This window comes from Oratosquilla oratoria, chromosome 18, assembly GCF_046742065.1.
Source record: "Oratosquilla oratoria isolate Oo_2021 chromosome 18, ASM4674206v1, whole genome shotgun sequence".
Lineage (NCBI taxonomy): Eukaryota > Metazoa > Arthropoda > Malacostraca > Stomatopoda > Squillidae > Oratosquilla > Oratosquilla oratoria.
The window spans coordinates 21943009-21963008 of record NC_134794.1 but is presented as its reverse complement, the minus strand read 5'-3'; the positions used below and the strand labels follow the sequence as shown (position 1 = coordinate 21963008).

The 20000-nt window shown below is 44.0% G+C and overlaps 1 protein-coding gene across 3 annotated transcripts in view; it reads right to left on the bottom strand.

Moving 5' to 3' along the window:
- LOC143035113 (dual specificity protein phosphatase CDC14C-like) overlaps positions 1 to 20000 on the bottom strand; it is a 248548-nt gene that overhangs the window by 73622 nt on the left and 154926 nt on the right. For 2 of the 3 annotated variants that reach the window (XM_076201682.1, XM_076201684.1), the window contains exon 3: positions 18198 to 18299. The exons of the other annotated variant lie outside the window; for it this stretch is intronic. In XM_076201682.1, coding sequence (XP_076057797.1) covers positions 18198 to 18299 — 102 coding nt within the window. The remainder of the gene's footprint in view (positions 1 to 18197; positions 18300 to 20000) is intronic. 3 annotated transcript variants of the gene reach the window in all.

Here is a 20000-nt window from a genome sequence, read left to right as displayed (position 1 = left end):
CTCAGAACGAGCCCACTGCTTGCTGCATCACTTCCTCCCCCCCCCTCCCCCACCGACCCATTCCTTCACGCGTTAAGCGAGGTGACGTTCTTTATGGATGCTGTTCCGGCCAAGAGAGAGTGGGAAGGAGGAAGAGATGGAAGATGAGGAAGAGCAGAAGGAAGAAGAGGATTAAGGAGAGGAGTAAGGAGGGGAGGAGGACTAAGGGTAAGAGTATGATGAGGAAGAGCAGAGAGAGAGACGGGCGAGGAGGAGTTGAGATGGAAGAGAGAGAGAAAAACAAGGAAGTGGAGTGGGAGACCGGGAAACGGGAGAAGGAAAGCTGATCCTCATGTTGCCCATTTGTCCTTTCAAAAGAGCCAGGAAACGGGTTCCAGCCTCCACCGCCACCCCATCCCCACCACACCCTTACACCTCCGTGGTGACTCCATGGGAAGCACTGGTGTTTCACACCAACGGTGATCACACCACGTGTCACTTAACCTCTCTTCTCAAAATAATTGTTCAAGAGCCCATACACGCACTTCGAAATGAACAACTAATCAATGTTAACTGATGTATTAATAAAAATGGCATGGCCATGAAAACATTCAGGGCTTGTATCCAAGGGAGATAAGGATCAAGAACGGTTGCTTGGTATCAGAACCTTATCAGGAATTATATCAGGAGAGGTCGAGAACCGGGGAAGGGGGGGAGGGTCCAGAAAAACGTCACTCTGGTGTTGGACAATAGTTCTCTCTCTCTCTCTCTGTTAGGAGTCTCCGATTTTCGGAATTTGCAACATTAGGAATGTAAGAGCTCTTCGAAATCGAGATGAAGGAACAATGAAAGAGGGTTTCCAGTTTCCAGACTTTTCTTAATTTCGAAACTTTTCGTTAAGAATAATGGAACTTTTCTAATATTAAAGAACCCCGACAGAATCCTACCTGTTATCTAAGAACCTTCAAGAATGTTACATGTGACTGCATAAGGAGAAACAACATAGTATCTTTATCAATGTTTCTCAACCGAGTGTCCGCGTAGGACGAGGAATTCAAGATTACGGTTAATCCTACAGTGGCTCAATCTTTCATTATTCATGATTACACAATATGTTTTAATCAAGACTTCCAGTTTTTCTCTTCTTGTTTTCCATGGCTAGTTGCATTTCTCTGAAAGTGGCGATGATTTGTATAATGTATTATCATGTTTCTATCACTAAATGCTTAGAAAAAGTGACTATCTCCTATCTATTCCCGTATCAAGTCGTCCTCTGAATATATAAATCGATGTGATGGATCCATAGCGCTTGAAAGGTTGAGAAACACTGCTTTATGGAATGATACGTATTCTTGGCTCTACTTCAATATGTAAATTAGCATTCTGGAGTTCTCTCAAAGCCTCTTCCATGAATCGCACGACTGCGCCAGCCTCTAGCCTCGTCACTCCTGCAAACTCCTCTCTCTAACTTCGTGAACGGCCGTAGTCCTAAAGAGTTAATGGGACATCTTTGTTACAATGACCATATGGGTGAGGGGGGGGGTGAGTCCTACATTGAAGAAGTTACTAGAGCCTTAGCATACACTTATGAATTCTTCGACACTACCTTTGAAGTAATCAAACCTGGCAACAGTGTTCTTTAATTGCACACTGGTCTACAAGATTTTTTATGTTTAGGAAATAGACACAATTCCGATACTAAATCGGTCTCCTAATTCGAAAAATAACCTTCATTTTGACCGATCAGGTATAGTTTTTAAGTTATTGAACATCCCTATGGTCACTACTTATGTGTGTACTGTACGTTCACTGCACTGTGTTCTTTACCTTATTCCTATTCTGATTTCTTTGCTTTTTCCAGGTTTGTTCAGATATTTTGGTGAACTAAAAACAGAAAATGAGGAAGATGTTTTCTTCGAGGTGTTGCATTAATTCTCCAAATTTGTTTTGTTTTGTTTGTTGAGAATACACATTACCAGAAAATCGACAAAATATCAGACTTTGTTGAAAAAGCATATATGGCATACTTTGGAGTCAATCTGGGAGACCAAGATAAATATCACAGTATCTGCAAACAATGCACAGAACATCTGCGACTAAAGGCACAACGAAAGGTATGAGGTTCGCTATACCAATGGTGTGGCGGGAGCCCAGTAATCACGTGGACGACTACTATTTTTGTGCCCTACATTTGAGGGGTATTAACAGGAAAAACCGACACACCCTTGCCTACCCTAATCTTGCCTCTGCTATCAGACCGGTTCCACACAGTGAAGAGCTTCCTGCTCCTGTCTTCAGTTTCTTGCCTCAGATAACAGGTGTTACAAAGGATTACAAAGGCGGAGCATGCCGACAGGAGACCTTTTGGTCTCTATCTAGGTCGGATGCGAAAAAAATCATAATAATAATAAATAAATAAATGAATGAATGAAAATATAATACTGTAAATATTAAATAAATTAAAACGAGATGATCCTTCTGCTCACCATTCACGGTGCTCAAAGAAGCGCAAATTTCTTCCTTGAATTTTCTTTCAAAAATTTTTGCCAAGGTGCATTTCTAATTTAGAATTTTGATTTGTTATTTGCTTTGTTTTGTGTTACACTCTCTTTATGGCTTCATAATATTTACCTCCTGTATGAACAAAATACTTTGTTGAAGAAACAGTCCTGTTTAATTCAACAAAAAAGTCACTAATATCAACTCCTGTTCGCTGTTGGAAATATTATTATGCGAATTTTTAGCATCTAATGGAGTCAATATGGAGATGAAGATAGCCAGAAAAATAGACCTGATAGAGAAAAACTGGTTACTTTCGAATTTGGCAGACAAAATCACTTCAGAATATGTTGAAATATTACAGACACCAGAGAGAATCAAAATTTTTGTGGCCCAGTGTTGGAGATGAGAGAACAAGGGGACATCTTTACGTGAATGGCCAAAACTGTTCATTGTTTGCGCTCCTCCAATACTTCTTATTCCGAAACCCATTTACACATGTCTATGGACAAAGCTGTACACACACACACACACACGTGTGTGTCTGTGTGTGTGTGTGTGTGTGTGTGTGTGTGTGTGTGTGTGTGTGTGTGTGTGTGTGTGTGTGTGTGTGTGTGTGTGTGTACTCTACTTAGTTGTATTATACGGGAAGGTGAGCTATGCTCGTAGTGACCCGTCTTTGTATCTTTCAGCATTTAGTTGTTCTTAAATTCTTGTATAGTTTTTCCACACTGTTGTGTGTGTGTGTGTGTGTGTGTGTGTGTGTCTGTGTGTGTGTGTGTATTTACCTAGTTGTATTATACGGGAAGAGACCTATATCCAGTGACCCGTCTTTGTATCTTTCAGCATCTAGTTTGTTCTTAAATTCTTGTATAGTTTTTGCACACACTGTGTTGTGTGTGTGTGTGTGTGTGTGTGTGTGTGTGTGTGTGTGTGTGTGTGTGTGTGTGTGTGTGTGTGCGTGTGTGTGTGTGTGAACAGTGTCAAGGAACTGCTGCCCAATTTGTGCAAGCGACGAGCTGTCGGTACGAGTTTGACATTCGTCAAGGTAACAGCCCTGGGCTTTGATGAAACAGAATGCGTACATGCTTAGCTGCAAAGCGGTGACGTCCTCCTAGGCTCGTGAATACATGGTCCAGGGTTCGAATCCCACTCGGGATGGTTACTTATTCGCCCGTTCATTCCTTCAACACAGTAGCGACTTATATTGCTGCCAGGCGCCAGGCGATTTTATTAAGCTGCCGAAGTGTGGACCCTGGCCTGAAAGGAATCCTGGTGGGTCGCGACCCCGTCCAATTCCGTGCCAATTCCTCACGTTCCGAACGGCACCCTTTCCTATTTAGCCGTGCTGGCCCTCAATACCACTCTATTCAACTCCGTGATGACACTATATTGGTTGTCACGCTTCCTTTTTTGTCTGGCATCACTCGCGGCATTCCTCAGTAACACCCCTACGGTCCTCAGTCTCACAGCACTTTTATATGATTGGATATTAATCTGATCACTTGTACTATTCTCTCCGTTGTGCTACCATCCCCCCTTTAATCTCTCCTTTAGCACCTCGATGACTCCGCCTCTCGAATGCGACATTGTAATACCTGGGGATAGAAGCGTTGGTCGTTTCCGAAGATATTGAATCCCCTGGGGGAACGTCGGGGGTCATGCATGCAATGGCGAGACCTGCCTCGTTGCCCGAAAGAGGATCACAATGCATTGCCATCGCAGCGCAACTTTCTCATGCCTTGACCTTTGCCTCTCCGTTTCCAGACACTCCTTCTCTCGACCCGCTTTCCAGTACAGTGACGTGGTTTATGGATTGCTGTTCTCGTCTGGCGATTTCATTCAGCTAAGGACGCGAGTTCAGGTCGTGGCCCGATCTCGTCCGCGAAGTGTATAAAATCTGTGGGTCTTAGCCAGACTAAAGACCTACAAAAATCAAAACCGTCACTGGGATGAGGGGGGAACAACACCCCGAGCACGCACAACAATCCCCCCTCCCCCAATATGAATGATATACCAAGACCAATCGTCGAGTCAGTCGATTTGGCGACATGACATAGACAAAAGAGACGTCTCTATATCCGGTTTATTTTAAATTGACAGAATTTTCCCATTATTTTTGCTATATAGTGAGTTCATGGTTACCAAATTCCATAGATTATTCATAAAGTTTTCATAAAGTTTTATATCCTAGTGTTCTTATTGTGAGAATCTCCATTTTCTTCTTTAACCAAAAGACTGACATGTTTTCTATTCTTAACTGAATGTTCAGCAAGTCGAAATGAACAGACTACGTTCCTCCTGCCGAAGTAGCCTCCAAGCGACTTCGATCCACAACTCTGACTCTGAACGGAATGGTGAAGGCCAGCTCTCATGGGACCCAAGTGGACCCCCTGTGCTCTCCAGCAACCCCCTCCGCCCCACTCCCACTCCGAGGCGACAACTTCTCGTTAGCACTTTCCATAGACTGTGGTAGTGGTGGTGATGCACTGCCTTGATGCTACTGTCACGGCAACATCCGAACGAGCCTGTTGATCACTTTGTGGCAAGGACCCTTTCCTGGAAAATGTTTCGATCGGCCTATTGCGGCATATTAAAAAAAAAAAAAAAAAAAAAAAAATTAACCCCTGGAGACTAATCCAGGGGTTAACTTGCAATACCGGAAGATATCAAACTTCCTCATGATGATGACCCGATCTGCACCCTCTGACACTCGGACATATACAGGCAGGTCAACAATGCCGTCAGTCCTGGAACAGAGTAATGACGTCACGGGAGGTGAGGACGTGGGTTGAAGTCTCCTGAACGTGCCTCCAGCAGAGCACAATGTTTCCTTGTCCCACGCGAACTTCTTTTGTTTTGTCGAGAACCTTCGAAACTCGTTCCGGGACTTGCACACGCCGTCTCCCCCGTTCCTCCTCCCCTTCCTGATTCATTCGATCACCCTCCTCCTGCCCCGGGTGCTCTTTCTCTAATGACGTCACCAAGAACAGCTCCTTGCGGACTTCTCCAGTAAATCCCCCTATTCCCAGTGTTTACTCCCGGATACCGGGACGTAGGGGATTACTACAAACTTTCATAGGAAACGGACCATGAAAACTTCTACTGAAGAGGTGCGACTACAGCATGACAAGTAAATATATACATAGATGAAAATAGAAGGGCAAGTAGGAGAAAAGTGCACACGTCCACCTACACACACAGCGAGAGAGAGAGAGAGAGAGAGAGAGAGAGAGTCCCTCCTCCTATCCTAGGTTGCCTTATCCTATTTGCCTGTCTGTCTTCCCTTCCTGACCCGCGGGGGTACCTCTGGCTCCGAGGCCGTGATCACCTCCCACCCCCGGCCCCGGCCCCGACCCCGGCCCCGAAGCACCCCACTCTCGCCCTCTTGCAAAGGCCTTCCCGCCGCCGCCGCCCCACTTTCCATCGTTGGCACCTTTTGGGTACACGTGACGCCAAGGGCTTCTCCTGAGGTGGCGCCCGCGTGCGACAGACACCAGGCAGGAGGGACGTGGAGAGAGGAGTCCCCCTCCCCCCACACCAAAACTTATCAAGTTATCAATCACGCCACCGTGTGCCCTCATCAACACTTATCAATCACGCCACCGTACTGAAAGTTAACAACTAGAAACAAACGCTTTGTGTGTGTGTGTGTGTGTGTGTGTGTGTGTGTGTGTGTGTATATATATATATATATATATATATACATATATATGTAATATATATATATATATATATACATATATACATATATATATATATATATATACATATATATATATATATATTTGTATTTATATATATATAAGTACGAAAATGAATGGGTCCCAGTGAACAGATATACATTTTTATCAAGCACAATACACTTTAATTCTAAGCTTTGGCTGTACTACGTTTCAATTTCTGCATGTTGGCCTTCTCGAGTCTGTCGATGTTGATGGCTTAGAATTAAAGTGTATTGTGATTGATATATTGATATTTGTATAGATGAAGCTGCGATGCATGAGGGAGAGTGGGTGGGGGATGGGGGGTGAGGAAGTATGTATGAGAAAAAAACTGACGCAGCCCGAAGGGATTTCTCCCCGTCTTCTCCTTTCCTGCATGAGGGGACGGAGAGGGGGGGTCGCCGAATTTATGAAGCGGCCTTGCTGTGGATGTGCTGTGTCTTGCGACACTGCTTCTGACCCAGGGCAGTGGACAGGAAGTAGGGATGACCCGTCATCCAGGAGGTGCCAAGATAGGAGGGAGGGAGGAGGGTGGAGGGGAGTGGAATATATGGGAAATGAAATGGGTGGGAGTGATTTTTATGCCTTTTCCTTTTTGGCTACCCCCGTGTAAGGGGGAAAAAGCCTTTGGTATATGTATGTATGTGATATATATATATATATATATATATATATATATATATATATATATATATATATGTGTGTGTGTGTGTGTGTGTGTGTGTGTGTGTGTGTGTGTGTGTGTGTGTGTGTTATATGAAAATAATTTCTCTTGTCAAACGAAGGCTTTGTGAAAAAAAACTTGTTACAAATCTCGCAATTTTTAAACAAACGATATAAAAAAAAATCCGCGCTGAAGGTAAACACCCCAATAAACGGAGGAAACTTGGGTTCTTACAAGACCACTAACTTGATTAGTAATCAGGTGAAAACAACTCTCCCAATTGCACGTGGAATGAAAAAAATAAATAAATAAATAATGATAATAACAACAATAAAAAGTTGCAACCGGGACTATATGAAAAAAATCACGATTCTGTTACATAAACACTTAATCCTTAACTGCCTTTCATAACTCATATATTGTTCTTGGTGCCACCAGGCGAATTCTATTCAGTTGAGGGTCCACTGCAGGGCCACCGGCCTATCCCGTGGGGGAAATATGCACACTAAGATAGACCATACCCCACACCCCAGCCCTTCCCTACCCTAATGCAAACAAGGTTCTATTCAGCTTACGAGAAACGAAATGTTACGCACGTCAGTGGAGATCATGGGCGATAACTAACTGATTAGATAACGGAAGTGTCAACTAGGATAAGACCGAAGTGGGAAAGACGGAGAAAGAAAAAAAGGAAGGAATGGCGTGACGGTAGTGGAGAACCAGCCAAGGCTACCAACAATCTCCTCCTCTTCCTCCCTCCTCCTCTTCCTTCTCCTCTCTCTCCCTCTTCCAGTGGTCCTCCCCTTTCCCCCTTATCTCCCCCTTTTCCCGCTCCTCTCTTCCGTCACCGTGCCTGGCTTGTTATCACGTCCTAATGAGGCAGCTTTCTCTTCCTTCCTTCCTTCCTCACCTCCGACGTGTCCTCGCCTCCTTGGCCTAACTTCCCCTTCCCGAGGGTCGCTTGTAGACCCTCGCCTTCTTCCCTACTACTCCGCCCTTTTCCTCCCCTCCCCTCCCACCCCCACTCCTTCTCTCTTTGTCCCCATCCCTCCCTTCTTCTGTCCAAACCACGCAAGGCTGGTTGTCACTTGTGTTTCCATTACCATTTACCTAGAGTCTCCCTTTTTTGTGTCTTGTCTTCTTCGTTCTTCCGACAGGCCCACTCTCTCTCTCTCTCTCTCTCTCTCCCCCTTTCCTTTCTTTCTTCTCCAGCGTTTCTCTGCCTCCCTCCTCGAGCACACTCCACCGATGCAAAACACGTGAGTCACACACACACACACACACACACACACACACACACACACACACACACACACACACACACACACACACACACAGACAGGGTCTTTGGTGTTGGTTGGAATTGTCGTTTTCCCCCTCCCGTCCCTTTTTGCTACCAATGTTGCCGCTCTTTCCGCGCCTCCTTGATTTATTCTTTCCGCTACTTCCACACCTTCTAATGCTCCTGATCCTCTTACAGCTGCTCCCAGACCCCAAACCCCCCAAAGTCTGCTCTCTACAGAGGACGCTTCCCTTTCGGTGCAAAGAGAACAAAAGTCTGATCATGATGGGCGCTAAGGAGAACGTACAGATATAAATCTACACACTAAAATACATAAGATATATACATACATACATACATATAGAGGGAAGTACTCATTGAGGAGTTGAGGCAGAATGCCGTGAGTGGACGTGACGTGGGGTGGGGGAAATCACAAAAGCCGTTCAAACAAGTCTAGTCCCTCACCTACCTGGCCATATAACGCACATTTTTTTATACTTGATGGTGCAAAGGAGAAAGCAGAGTTATGTACGTATACACAACCAATCAATTTTTGCCTCGAGTTTCACTCAGTGGAAAGCCCGCAGCCCCACTGTGGCTGGTGACGGTCCTTCAGCCGTCAGCCCCTCAGATAAGCAAGGGTAGTTCTATTGTGACCGTAACACGACACTCAAAATGCAAACCCAAACATGACTGGATCCCGTCCATTAAACGCCTCATTTATAACTGGGAGTAACACAAAGGTTAGAACAAGTCTTTCTACAGCTTCAAACACCCTTGACACTAACTGTCCTTCCCCGACTATCTAAAGAGGATTCGCTTCCTCAAGGGGGAACCACGAGCGAATCCTTCACAGTTACCTTAGCCTCGTTTCACACGTATCGACTTTTCGCCGTGCGCCGTCCACGACACGGCGTCGTGCTCTCAAATAACCATGGGTGTCTATGGACGTTATTTGAGAGCACGACGTCGTGTCGTGAACGGCGCACGGCGAAAAGTCGATACGTGTAAAACGAACCTTACGGTGGGGCTGCTGCCACCCTCCCTATGGTCGGAAGGAGGTTTGCCACTCTAGGTGCAGAGGGGTACGGGTGTCTGCACGGGAGCTTGTGCTACGGGTCTATTCCCCTCCCCTCATCTTATCTCGTTCACGGTCAGAAGATTCATTTTGTCAGAAAGGCAGGTACCAGCCTAAACACTAAGAAGAAAAAGAAGAAGCAGCAGAAGAAGAAGAAAAAACTTAGACATATATATATATATATATATATATATATATATATATATATATATATATATATATATATATATATATATATATATATATCTTCTATGGTGAAGAAAACGTCACTAATAACCTACACGAGGCATTGCTCTGGACAATTTTTTAGGGGGAACCCTTAGACCAGGGGCGGGCAACCTTTTCAATGCAAGGACCACATTCAGAAAATCACAATTCTAAAGGGCCGCATAGTATATTAAGTAGAAATAATAATAATAATGAAAATGCTCAGTTATTAATATTTCAAAGTAGAAAGTTCACATGAAATGCATTTATTTGGAAAACAAAGTACATGCATATATATATATATATATATATATATATATATATATATATATATATATATATATACCAACGGATTCCCCCCCCCCCCATTACAAGGGTGGTAGCCAAAGTCGAAGGCATAATCCACTCATTCCCATTTCCTCCCTACATACTCCACTCCCATTCACCACTCAATCCCTCCCTCTTATCTTGGCTCTTCCTGGATGACGGTCATCCCCGCATCTCGCCCACCACTGCCCTGGGTCAGAAGCAATGTATATTTTCATTCTTTCATTTTGAATAAAAAACATAACTCGGTAAAAAAAATCTATTAAATAATATTTTATGATAACGTTAGTATAAGACTTGATCTTGGCGGGCCTTAGTTTGGCCATCGTAGATTCTGGCTGTCGTCGATTGATTTAATTCACGTGAGAGCGACCTCCAACTCCCTCGCGGTCCAAAGGTTTAGAAACTCCTTGGCAGTACTCTGGTTCGCATTTTCAACTTTTTGTCTGTAACCACAGAAATCGAAATTGGTGCCTTAAGTAGTCTCTCAAGGTATCTATTAGTGTTAACATTCCTCCGAGAAAGGTCATGGCTTCGGAGAGAGATCATTGGTGAAACTTGGAAAAAGAAAGAAAAAAATAGATATGTATATATAAATATATATACACACACCTATGTACATAATAGAATAACATAAAATAAAACAAAACAAATCACAAATAAACAAAACCACTAGCAATTAATATACAGATGAATGCGGTAAATAGATAACAAACCGATAAATTAAAACCTAATTAGTGTACTGCACGTCATGTTTTGCCCGAGCGAGGCCGAGTTTCTCGTCAGAAAGCGACGCCACGGCGAGCCTTCGTATGCGAACTCGCAACACATACGGCGAGGAATGATTATATTATGTGCCCTGGGGCACTCCGGGATGGTCTCCAATAAAGACCAATCAATTATCAAAACCTATTAAAAAATAAAATAAAATAAATAAATAAATAATAATAATAATAATAATATTAATAATCCCATTTTTTCTGGAAGGTAATAAATAAATATATGAACAAAATAAATTTACTATTATAGGTAGACATCTACCACGGGTTCTCGATGGATCGAGATTCCGTTCCAGCAGGTGGCCGCCCCTCGGCAGAATAGAATAGTCTGGCGCCGCCTGCCAGAGCTACACCGCGAGGCACTGCGCCGCCCAAGGTGGGAGAGGTTAGGGTCCTCCCCTTTCCCCCTCCGCTGGCACCTTTGACCTTCTTCTCCCTGTTGCCAGCGCACCGCCCCCCTCCCAGCCATGCAGCGCCTTGTCCTCTGTATCAATACAACATGGGGGTTCAGGCACACCACGGTAGCGTTAGGGTCAACCGCGCGCGCGTGCGCACACACGCTCAAAAACCGGCAGCCGCATTTCCCATCTTTCTTTCATTATTTATTTTCGTGGGTACATGAAAGGTAACGCAAACAGGGGAGGAGTGGGTTACCACACCGCCTCCGAAGAAGGTGAAATTAAACTTACACTATACTCGCTCACTCCCTATCGACAGTGACTGCATGATCCACGCCTTGTTCGAGAACACGACATTGCCCACAAGGATAAAGGTACTGGTGAGATGCCAGTGATAATATCTAACCTTAAACGCTAGAGCTCAACTTAAGGTTAGTTTTGGGACGAGCTACAAGCTACAGATCTCCCTCTATTGAGAAAAATCATTAGAATTAGGAAGTCTAATAGTCGGAGAGAAAGGAAGTTCCAAAATATAGAGAATCTCGGATACAAGAAACAATGGTAATATTCTCGAAAGATATTTTCGTTCCAAATATTACGGATAGTCTAAAATTTGATTCCAGTTTAGAGATATACCTGAAACCCGGGCAAAGTTTGTATCTACGTACTGATATTTCATATGTAATATTCGCAAAATAAATCTATCTATATATGTAGATAGATAGATAGATGTAAATAGATAAATGTCAAAAATAGATAAAAAACTAAACAACCTTTCATTTGCTTGAAAAATCTCACCAATATGTATTCTATTAATATTCTCATCATGATACGCAATATAACTGCACATTATGGTTGTTTGAATTTTATTCCAAGGGCATTAAGCTCCCGGTATCTGGGTCAGACTGTACAATGTGTACATGCAACATAAGCTTTCGGAGCAGCCAGTCCCACATCGCCCAGGTATCAACAAGTAACAATGTACTACTGAGCGCTGAAACAATTGGTTGTTTTAAGAGAAGATTAGATGACTCCATAAACAGGAATGACAAGTGGTAGGGGACATGGAATTGCCTTTGTGAGGTCCGTAGAACACCGCCACTCGATTGGTTCCGACTTACGTCTTTCGCAAGTCGAAACCGGTCGCGTAATATTTTTAAATAATAACGGCACTTAAAGTCTTGTATATTCAACTAACATTCTACGAGACATAATATACAAATGCTGTAAAAAAAATCTAGAAATTCTGCAATCTATTTTGTAACCCCCCTAAAAATAAATAAATAAATAATAATAATAACATAAAAATATATATATTTTTAACTATGCTCACTTCTATAGGTAACCTGTGTGTCCTAACCAGGTGAGGTGGTATTGGAAATTAGATAAAATAAAAACAAAACAAAGAAATATGTAAATAAATAAATAAGCAACAAAAACAAATGCATAAATCAATAAATACATGCGACACTTGGCAACCTCTTCCCCACGCAAGTCTGCGTACTGTATTAGAGTAGGCATGCATACCCAAGTTATACGACGACGCGCACACAACATATGAATTACAAAGTACACAACCAAATGTGCGTCGTATGTAAAGCGGCGTTGTTGTCGGAACTGTCCGCGTCTGGATATATTAAAGGCATTCGTTCGATTCCCAATGGGTTTACACTAAGGATGTTTTATAGATACATCTCAGTTTCCATTTTCAGTTCTTATTTTCTCTTTGATATACTTATTATGTTTAGTCTCTGTAGTAATTCCCGGTTTGAGTGAAGAACAAAGTTTGCATTTTTCCGTCAGGGATCTGCGTCCTCTCTTTCTAGTCAAAATCCAGCGCGTTCGAGTGTGAGCAGAAAACGTGTACACACACACACACACACACACACACGCACGCCAATATTCTTTTTCTCCAGGTTTGTGAATTCATGATCACTTCACTGGCTTTGCAGAGGAAGCGTCACGTCACGCCAGGCGCCCCACGCGATGTGGTGGATCACGAAAACATTAGTTTCTTTTTTTTTTTCTCTCCGAAAAGGAAAATGATACACTGTTCGTGGCGTTTACTTGGTATAGATTCTAACGTGTGGCAATGTGGGTCACAGTGCCCAAATACCTTTCGTGTCTTAATGGGGTTTGGTGCAGAAACAATTCACACGCATATTATATATATATATATATATATATATATATATATATATATATATATATATATATATATATATATAATATGGGTAGACACTCACACCCACACACATAATAAAAAATAATAAATACACGTTAGTAAATAAACAAAAATTGAAATATGATCAGCCAACATACAAAAAACTAATGAGGATGATGATGATAATAATAATAATAATAAAAATATCTATGAAAATAAACAAGTAAGTAAACACTAGAAAAAAAAATAATAAACACGCAGAAAGAGACATTACTGCAAGTCGAAGTTCAAGACTTGGAAGTGGACTCCTTCTCTCTCTCTCTCCCCATCTCTCTTTAACAGAGATTAGTTCCCGACCACCAAAGAATGCTGCGTACCTCTGGTCCGTAGGGAATGTCACTAATGTCCCTAAAATATTGACGGCGCGAGAGAAGGGGCTACAGTTTATCTCCGTTACTATTACCGTATCAGGCTATGAACCTCTATTACCGTTACACCATATCAGGAAAGCTCCGGCCGTCACAGAATAAAAAAAAAAAAAATTCTCGATTAAGTCTAACCGCCAAATTCGACTTATCGATTCTACTCCGGCTGCCTCAGGCGATTCCATTCAGCTAACGGGACCCCCCCTGCAATTGCAGGTTTAATCTAACTAGCCAACAAATGGTCCACCCACACATACTCCGTAAATTTAGAGGATTTAATTGAAAAAAATGAGTTCTAGGTATATGGATGCAGGAGCGTAAGCATGCACGCACGCACGCGTCCACATACACGCACACACACACGTGCGCACACATAACCAGCTGGCGTTAGTGCCAGAAAGCTGGCAGAGCTCTCCAAGATAAAAAGCCGACTTAATCACTGGTTTTAATTAAGACGAACTGCAGAACTGCAGAAAGCGGAAACTGGCAAGAGCGGGACAGAATGAGAAATGGTGGGAGACAAAGGAGAAGGAGAAGGGGGGCGAGTGGGAGGGGAGGGGAGGGGGGAAAGGGAGAGGAAACGACTGGGGCAGGATAAAAATAAAAGCAAGACGAGATGAGCAAATGGAAAAGGAACAAAGAAGCCGAGCAAGAGAAATCCGATTAATGAGGATATTTGAGAGGGAGGGCGGCCGGAGGGGATTGGATGAAGACCAATTTAAGTGGGGTTCTATGTCCTTCTCTTCCTTATAAAGGGGCTTGCGTGGCCGAGACGAGGAACACGCCCACACCAAAATACCCACTCACCCAATCCTCCCAACTCAGCACCCTTGAAGACGTGTTATCCCCTCTCCTGCCACATTGCTTGGATCACACGCAGTGCAGGGCATGGAAGACGCAGAAGGAGCAGCAATAATGGAGAGAGAGAGAGAGAGAGAGAGAGAGAGAGAGAGAGAGAGAGAGAGAGAGAGAGAGAGAGAGAGATGACGGATAAAGGAGGGAGAGATTTGGCAAGAAGAAAAGAGTGTTGGGACTGAGACAGGAGGGGAAGGAAGCTGATGCCAACAATCCCAGTATGGGAAACCGGTTCAAGCAACTCAGGTCAAAGGTCAGGACTGGGTCATCTATTCATTCATTTTTTATCTATTCATATTTACACCTGGCCCCTTTAAGGACCTCAAGGTCTCCTGTCGGCAGGCTTTGTCCCCTACAACACACCGTTGGGACCCTTATCAAATGCATTATGTCCACCGCTCTTTCTGTTAGAGCCTGTTGAGTTATGATTGTATTTGTTTAATAATAATAATAATAATAATAATAATAATAATAATAACAACAATAATTGATATAATTAATAATTTTGTGAAAATTATAACTATAGTAATGATATCAACAACAACAACAATAATAATAATAATAATAGCAACAGCAACAACAACAATAATAATAATAATGATAATAATAACAACGACAATAACATTAATTATCCACGTACGTTCCTTTGACCTTTCCACCAGTGCTCTTCATATTTCCCGACAATATCAAACGATCACTTTTGGTTCAAATATGGGGGGGGGGGGTGCATACTTTCGTCACCGACTATACTTGTCCGGACAAAGAAAGAAAGAGAGAGAGAGAGAGAGAGAGAGAGAGAGAGAGAGAGAGAGAGAGAGAGAGAGAGAGAGAGAGAGAGAGAGAGAGAGAGAGAGAAAGTGGTCAAAAACCACCACCATCCCTGCACTCCCTCGCCACCCCCTGCCGTCCCACCTCGTTCTTCTTCTTCTTCTGTTTCGTCGTCGTCGTCGTCGTCGTCGTCTTCCTCCTCCTCCTCCTCCTCCTCTTCGCCACCCCACCCGTTCACGAGCCAAAGCCGATGTCGACTGACCTGAGCACAAAACACAAAACACAAAAACTCCTCCTTCAGCTCGCCAAAGGAACGGCGGCGGCACGTTCTAGTTACTTCATTAGTTAGATGGTTAGTTGGTCGGTTAGCTGCTGGCTGGTTAGTTACAGCCTGTCATTCCAGCGTGTCACACCGCAAGTATTATTCCAAGCCCATAAACGAACATTCACGACAGCTAGACTGCCACTGCAGTTAAAATCATCATGATCACATTTCGTTATGCGGAAACACAAACACACACGCACACACAAAATATATCGAATGCTCAGCAAGAGGAAGAAAGAGAAATAGAGAAAGAGAGAGAGACAGAGAGAGAGAGAGAGAGAGAGAGAGAGAGAGAGAGAGAGAGAGAGAGAGAGAGAGAGAGAGAGAGAGAGAGAGGGAGAGAGAAAAAGAGTGAGGGGGGCAAGGGAGGGGGCGGGGAGAAAGAGAGAGAGAGAGAGGGGGGGGCAAGGGAGGGGGCGGAGAGGAACTCAAGGGCGATTCAAGACTAAACGAATTCATTTCAATCGGGAGTTTAATCCATGACGAAGTGTTGTTGTCGCCGCCGCCGAACTTCGAGGAATTACTCTGTCTGACGTCGTCAGGCGATGCTATTCAGCTGGGTCGTGACGCTGAATGGCCTTCGCCCTGCCTAGAAGCGCTCTTAATCAGCTGTGAATAAAAAAAATATTCGTTCCTCAGGGATTGAGACGAGGCTGAAAGAAAGACGTCGACTTCAAGAGTCAAAGCTGACACGAGGACGGGACGCTGTCAGAACAATTCTCTCCCTCACTCAACTCACGCTCTCTCTCTCTCTCTTTCTTTACCTCTCGTGTGCGTATTTTTTGTGTGTGTTTGTGTGCGCGTGTGTGTGTGTGCCTGTGTGTGCGTGTGTATTTGTGTGTGTGTGTGTCGGTGTGTGCGTGTGTATTTGTATGTGTGTATTTGTGTGTGTGTGTGTGTGTGTGTGTGTGTGTGTGTGTGTGTGTGTGTGTGTGTGTGTGTGTGTGCGCGCTCTCTCACCATTTGCCTGTATGAACGTGAGCGCAAGTGAAGAGGGCGGGGGCGAAGAAGTAGTGAAGGTATACGTGATAACAAGAAAAGACGTCTGCGTGACGGGACGACACGGGGGGGGGGAGGGGGAGGCGATGAGGGGAAGAGGGTGAGGGCAAAAAAGGGTGAGGGGGGAGGGGGGAGCTGTAGAGACTGAGGGGAAGCGAGGGGAGGGGCGCGGGTACCACATGCCAGCCAAACAACGAGAGGTGTGAAGAGGGGAACAGGGAAAAAACACAGGTATGCACAATGATATCACTTTGAGTGGGCGTGGCTACTGGGCGTGGCTTTTCTGGGATTGCAAGAACAAGCCTTACCCGTGCCCAAGGAGCACCGGGTACACGACAGTTGGCTTAATATGTATGCGGGTGAGGGAGATACGCTCATAGCCATCTATGCCTACCTATGTGGGGGACCATTTAACAGCCATTCTATGAAGTTCACTAACCCCGACCACCGTTTACAAGACCGAAACTAGAAAAAGAGGAAGGAAGAGGGAGGATAGAGGATGAGGAGGAAGACAAGGGTGAGAATGAGCAGGAGGATGAGGAGAAAAAGGAGGAAGAGGGAAATAAAGAGGGGGTTATAGAAGGGGAAGGGGTAGGAGGAAAAGTAAAATGAGGAAGAGGAGGAGGAGGAGGAGGAAGAGGAGGGGAAGAACAAAGCGTGCGCCCTCCTGAACACCTGGGGCCGAGGAATTTCGGTTCTTCACAATTTTGCCAAATTACATTTCGCCAAATCTCCAAACCATATAAGCCAAACCTAACTTAATTCGACTTTCGAAAGTTTGGTGAAGTGCAACTTGGAAAGATTATTTGTCGAAACGCAATTTGGCATCACGGGAATCCACCAGTGACCCACAGGAGATGGGAGACTGCCACGGATTCCGACGCGCGTGAGTGTGCGCGCGTGTACGTATGTGCGTGAAGCTGCTGGGAGTAACGGGGGAATGACAGGAGTAAGACGGGTGACGTGTGTGGGTTCCCCGGGGGTAACCTGAGAAGTTCCGGGAGGTAGTCCGCGGTAGTCACGGTGGGTGATCCGGGCCGTGCTTGTGGTCTGCCATGTGATCCCGCTGATCAACTGGTCAGCAAGCAAGCGCGCACACACACATACACACACACACACACACACACACACACACACACACACACACACATACACAACACAATATATATATATATATATATATATACAGTACACACACATTTTAGGGTGTTTTAAAATTTCAGCTTTTCATTTTCATTTCTCTCACTCCCCATCCCCAATTGTTCAATTGCTAGCAAAATTAAAACATGTGAAATTTCATTTCATTTGACTATTAGGTGGCCCTCAGAATAAGAAAATCTGTCCTATGACCTAACTGTATCAGTTTGTTTTCCAGGTGAATACACGCAAGAATATTTTTTTAATTCCATATGCAGTTCCCGAAACCAGCATATAGAGAGACCTTTGGATGCTTAATCCACGAGCACACTGTGCTAATCTATCAAGGAATCAACGAACATCTCCATTAGGACAATATTGTAGGTCTGGGGAAAAGCAAGCCTGCCAACTCGTCAAACTCAACACTGCAAGAAAAAACTGGAGGACTTCTTTGGGATGTGGAAAGGACTTCGCAAACATGCTTCTCGTCAGTCAGAGGCTCACAAGAAGAAGTAGGGAGAATTTGAAGCCAAACTCAACGACCTCTGATATTGTTCATGCAAATGCAGAGAAGATGGTCAGGTACCGTGAAGACTTTGAGTTCTTCCAGAAGCAGCGTCAGCAGGGACGGCGGAAGCTGAGAAGGCCACAAGCCTAGTAGTTCTGCAGTCATCATCAAGCAGCAGCACTGAGGACAGATCAAATGTGATGGAGGCTAAAGGGGCATGTGGTGGACCATTATCATCCAAGAAGAGACATGACATAATGTTATGACACCTTGATCTTCAGAAGCACTTGATCAGACTAAAACCTCTTCCCGCTTGGAGGCGTACCAGCTCTTTGGCGCTGCCTCTAGCACCCTGTATCATGTTAACAGGAAGATTGCTGAAGAAGCTCAAGCTCATGAATCACTTCTGGTACCTTTCTGAACACCTGATATGTCTTGCCCCTTTTTGATCACCGTGTTTCGCTGGAAAAAAAAAAAAAAAAAAAAAAAAAAAAAAAAAATCTGGATGAGGAGGCACTAAAGTCTTCCCTCAATGGGCCAAGAATCCCAGAAACAACCTTCAGCAACGCTCATGGCTTTACTTTGCTGGGTCTCGAAGACAGCTTCCTCATTCAGGATCCAGCACCTTGGGAAACCAATAAGTACTACACCCTGCCACGGTTTGTTATTGGCCATCTCTCAGTTGTGAATGACAGTGCAGAGAGAGCAATGGCCTTAGTTCAATATTTAAACAAGAAACTAATCAAAGGAGAGGGCCCGTTGAGCTTCCTGCTACCCTACAGGTGGTAGCAGACCACTGCAAGAAATATCCTCAACCGACAAAGAAGGTTCTTTCACAAAAACTGAAGTGTTATGTTTCTCTTTTTATGTTCCTTGTGTTTGGCATATGTTCCGCTACAACATAGAATATACTACTTATTTCAGAATTTATTGTTCACTTAGAAGAAGTTTTTACTATTGCACTGGTAGATAATGAGCCAGTGCCACCTGTAAATTTTGATGGATTAATTTCTTATTTAGTACTCAGGTATTTGTCAACCAATGGAATAATTTTAGAGGATGAGAAAAATATAAATATATACCTAACACCTTAATATACCTGCCTTGTAAGGGGGGGGGGAAGCCTTATGATATTATGTGTGTGTGTGTGTACATATATATGTATATATATTATATATATATATATATTATATATATTAATACACACACACACACACACACACACACACACACACACACACACACACACACACACAAACACACACACACACACATACACACACAAACACACACACACACACAGACTGTCGCCAAAACTTTCCTTGGACTCTTCCTATGGTCTCGAGGACCTCCGCCGACCTTCCCCTGTGTCCTCCTCCTGGACGAGGCGCCAGATTTAGCGACACCCTCAAGGGTAGTGGGTGGTTGCCGTTCGTGAGCATGAATGGTAGGCGTGATTTACGGGTGTGCGGCGTGGGCGTGGTCCATTCAATCCCAACTAAGTCCTCCACCGACAGGCAAGCTAGCATGAATACCGTTTCCCAGTTGCAAAGAACTTTCAATGGGAGAACATGTTTTTATCAATGCGAGCCAGCGACCGCACACACACACACACACACTCGCACGTCAACCTCCAGCCGCCTGACGTGCGCACACCGCAGTTTATGGATCCGCAGAGGAAGGAGAGCAGAGAGAAGGGACAGCGCAAGATAAAAGTGATCAGCATTTTTCTTTCAACAGAGATTAGCATAAACATCTGGTCCTACATGGGGAGGGCGAGAGACTGAGAAAGAAAAAAAGAGAGAGGAAGTAGGGAGAGAAAGAGAGATAGGGGGAGAGAGACAGAGAGAGATAGAAAGATAGAGATAGAGAGAGTGCGTG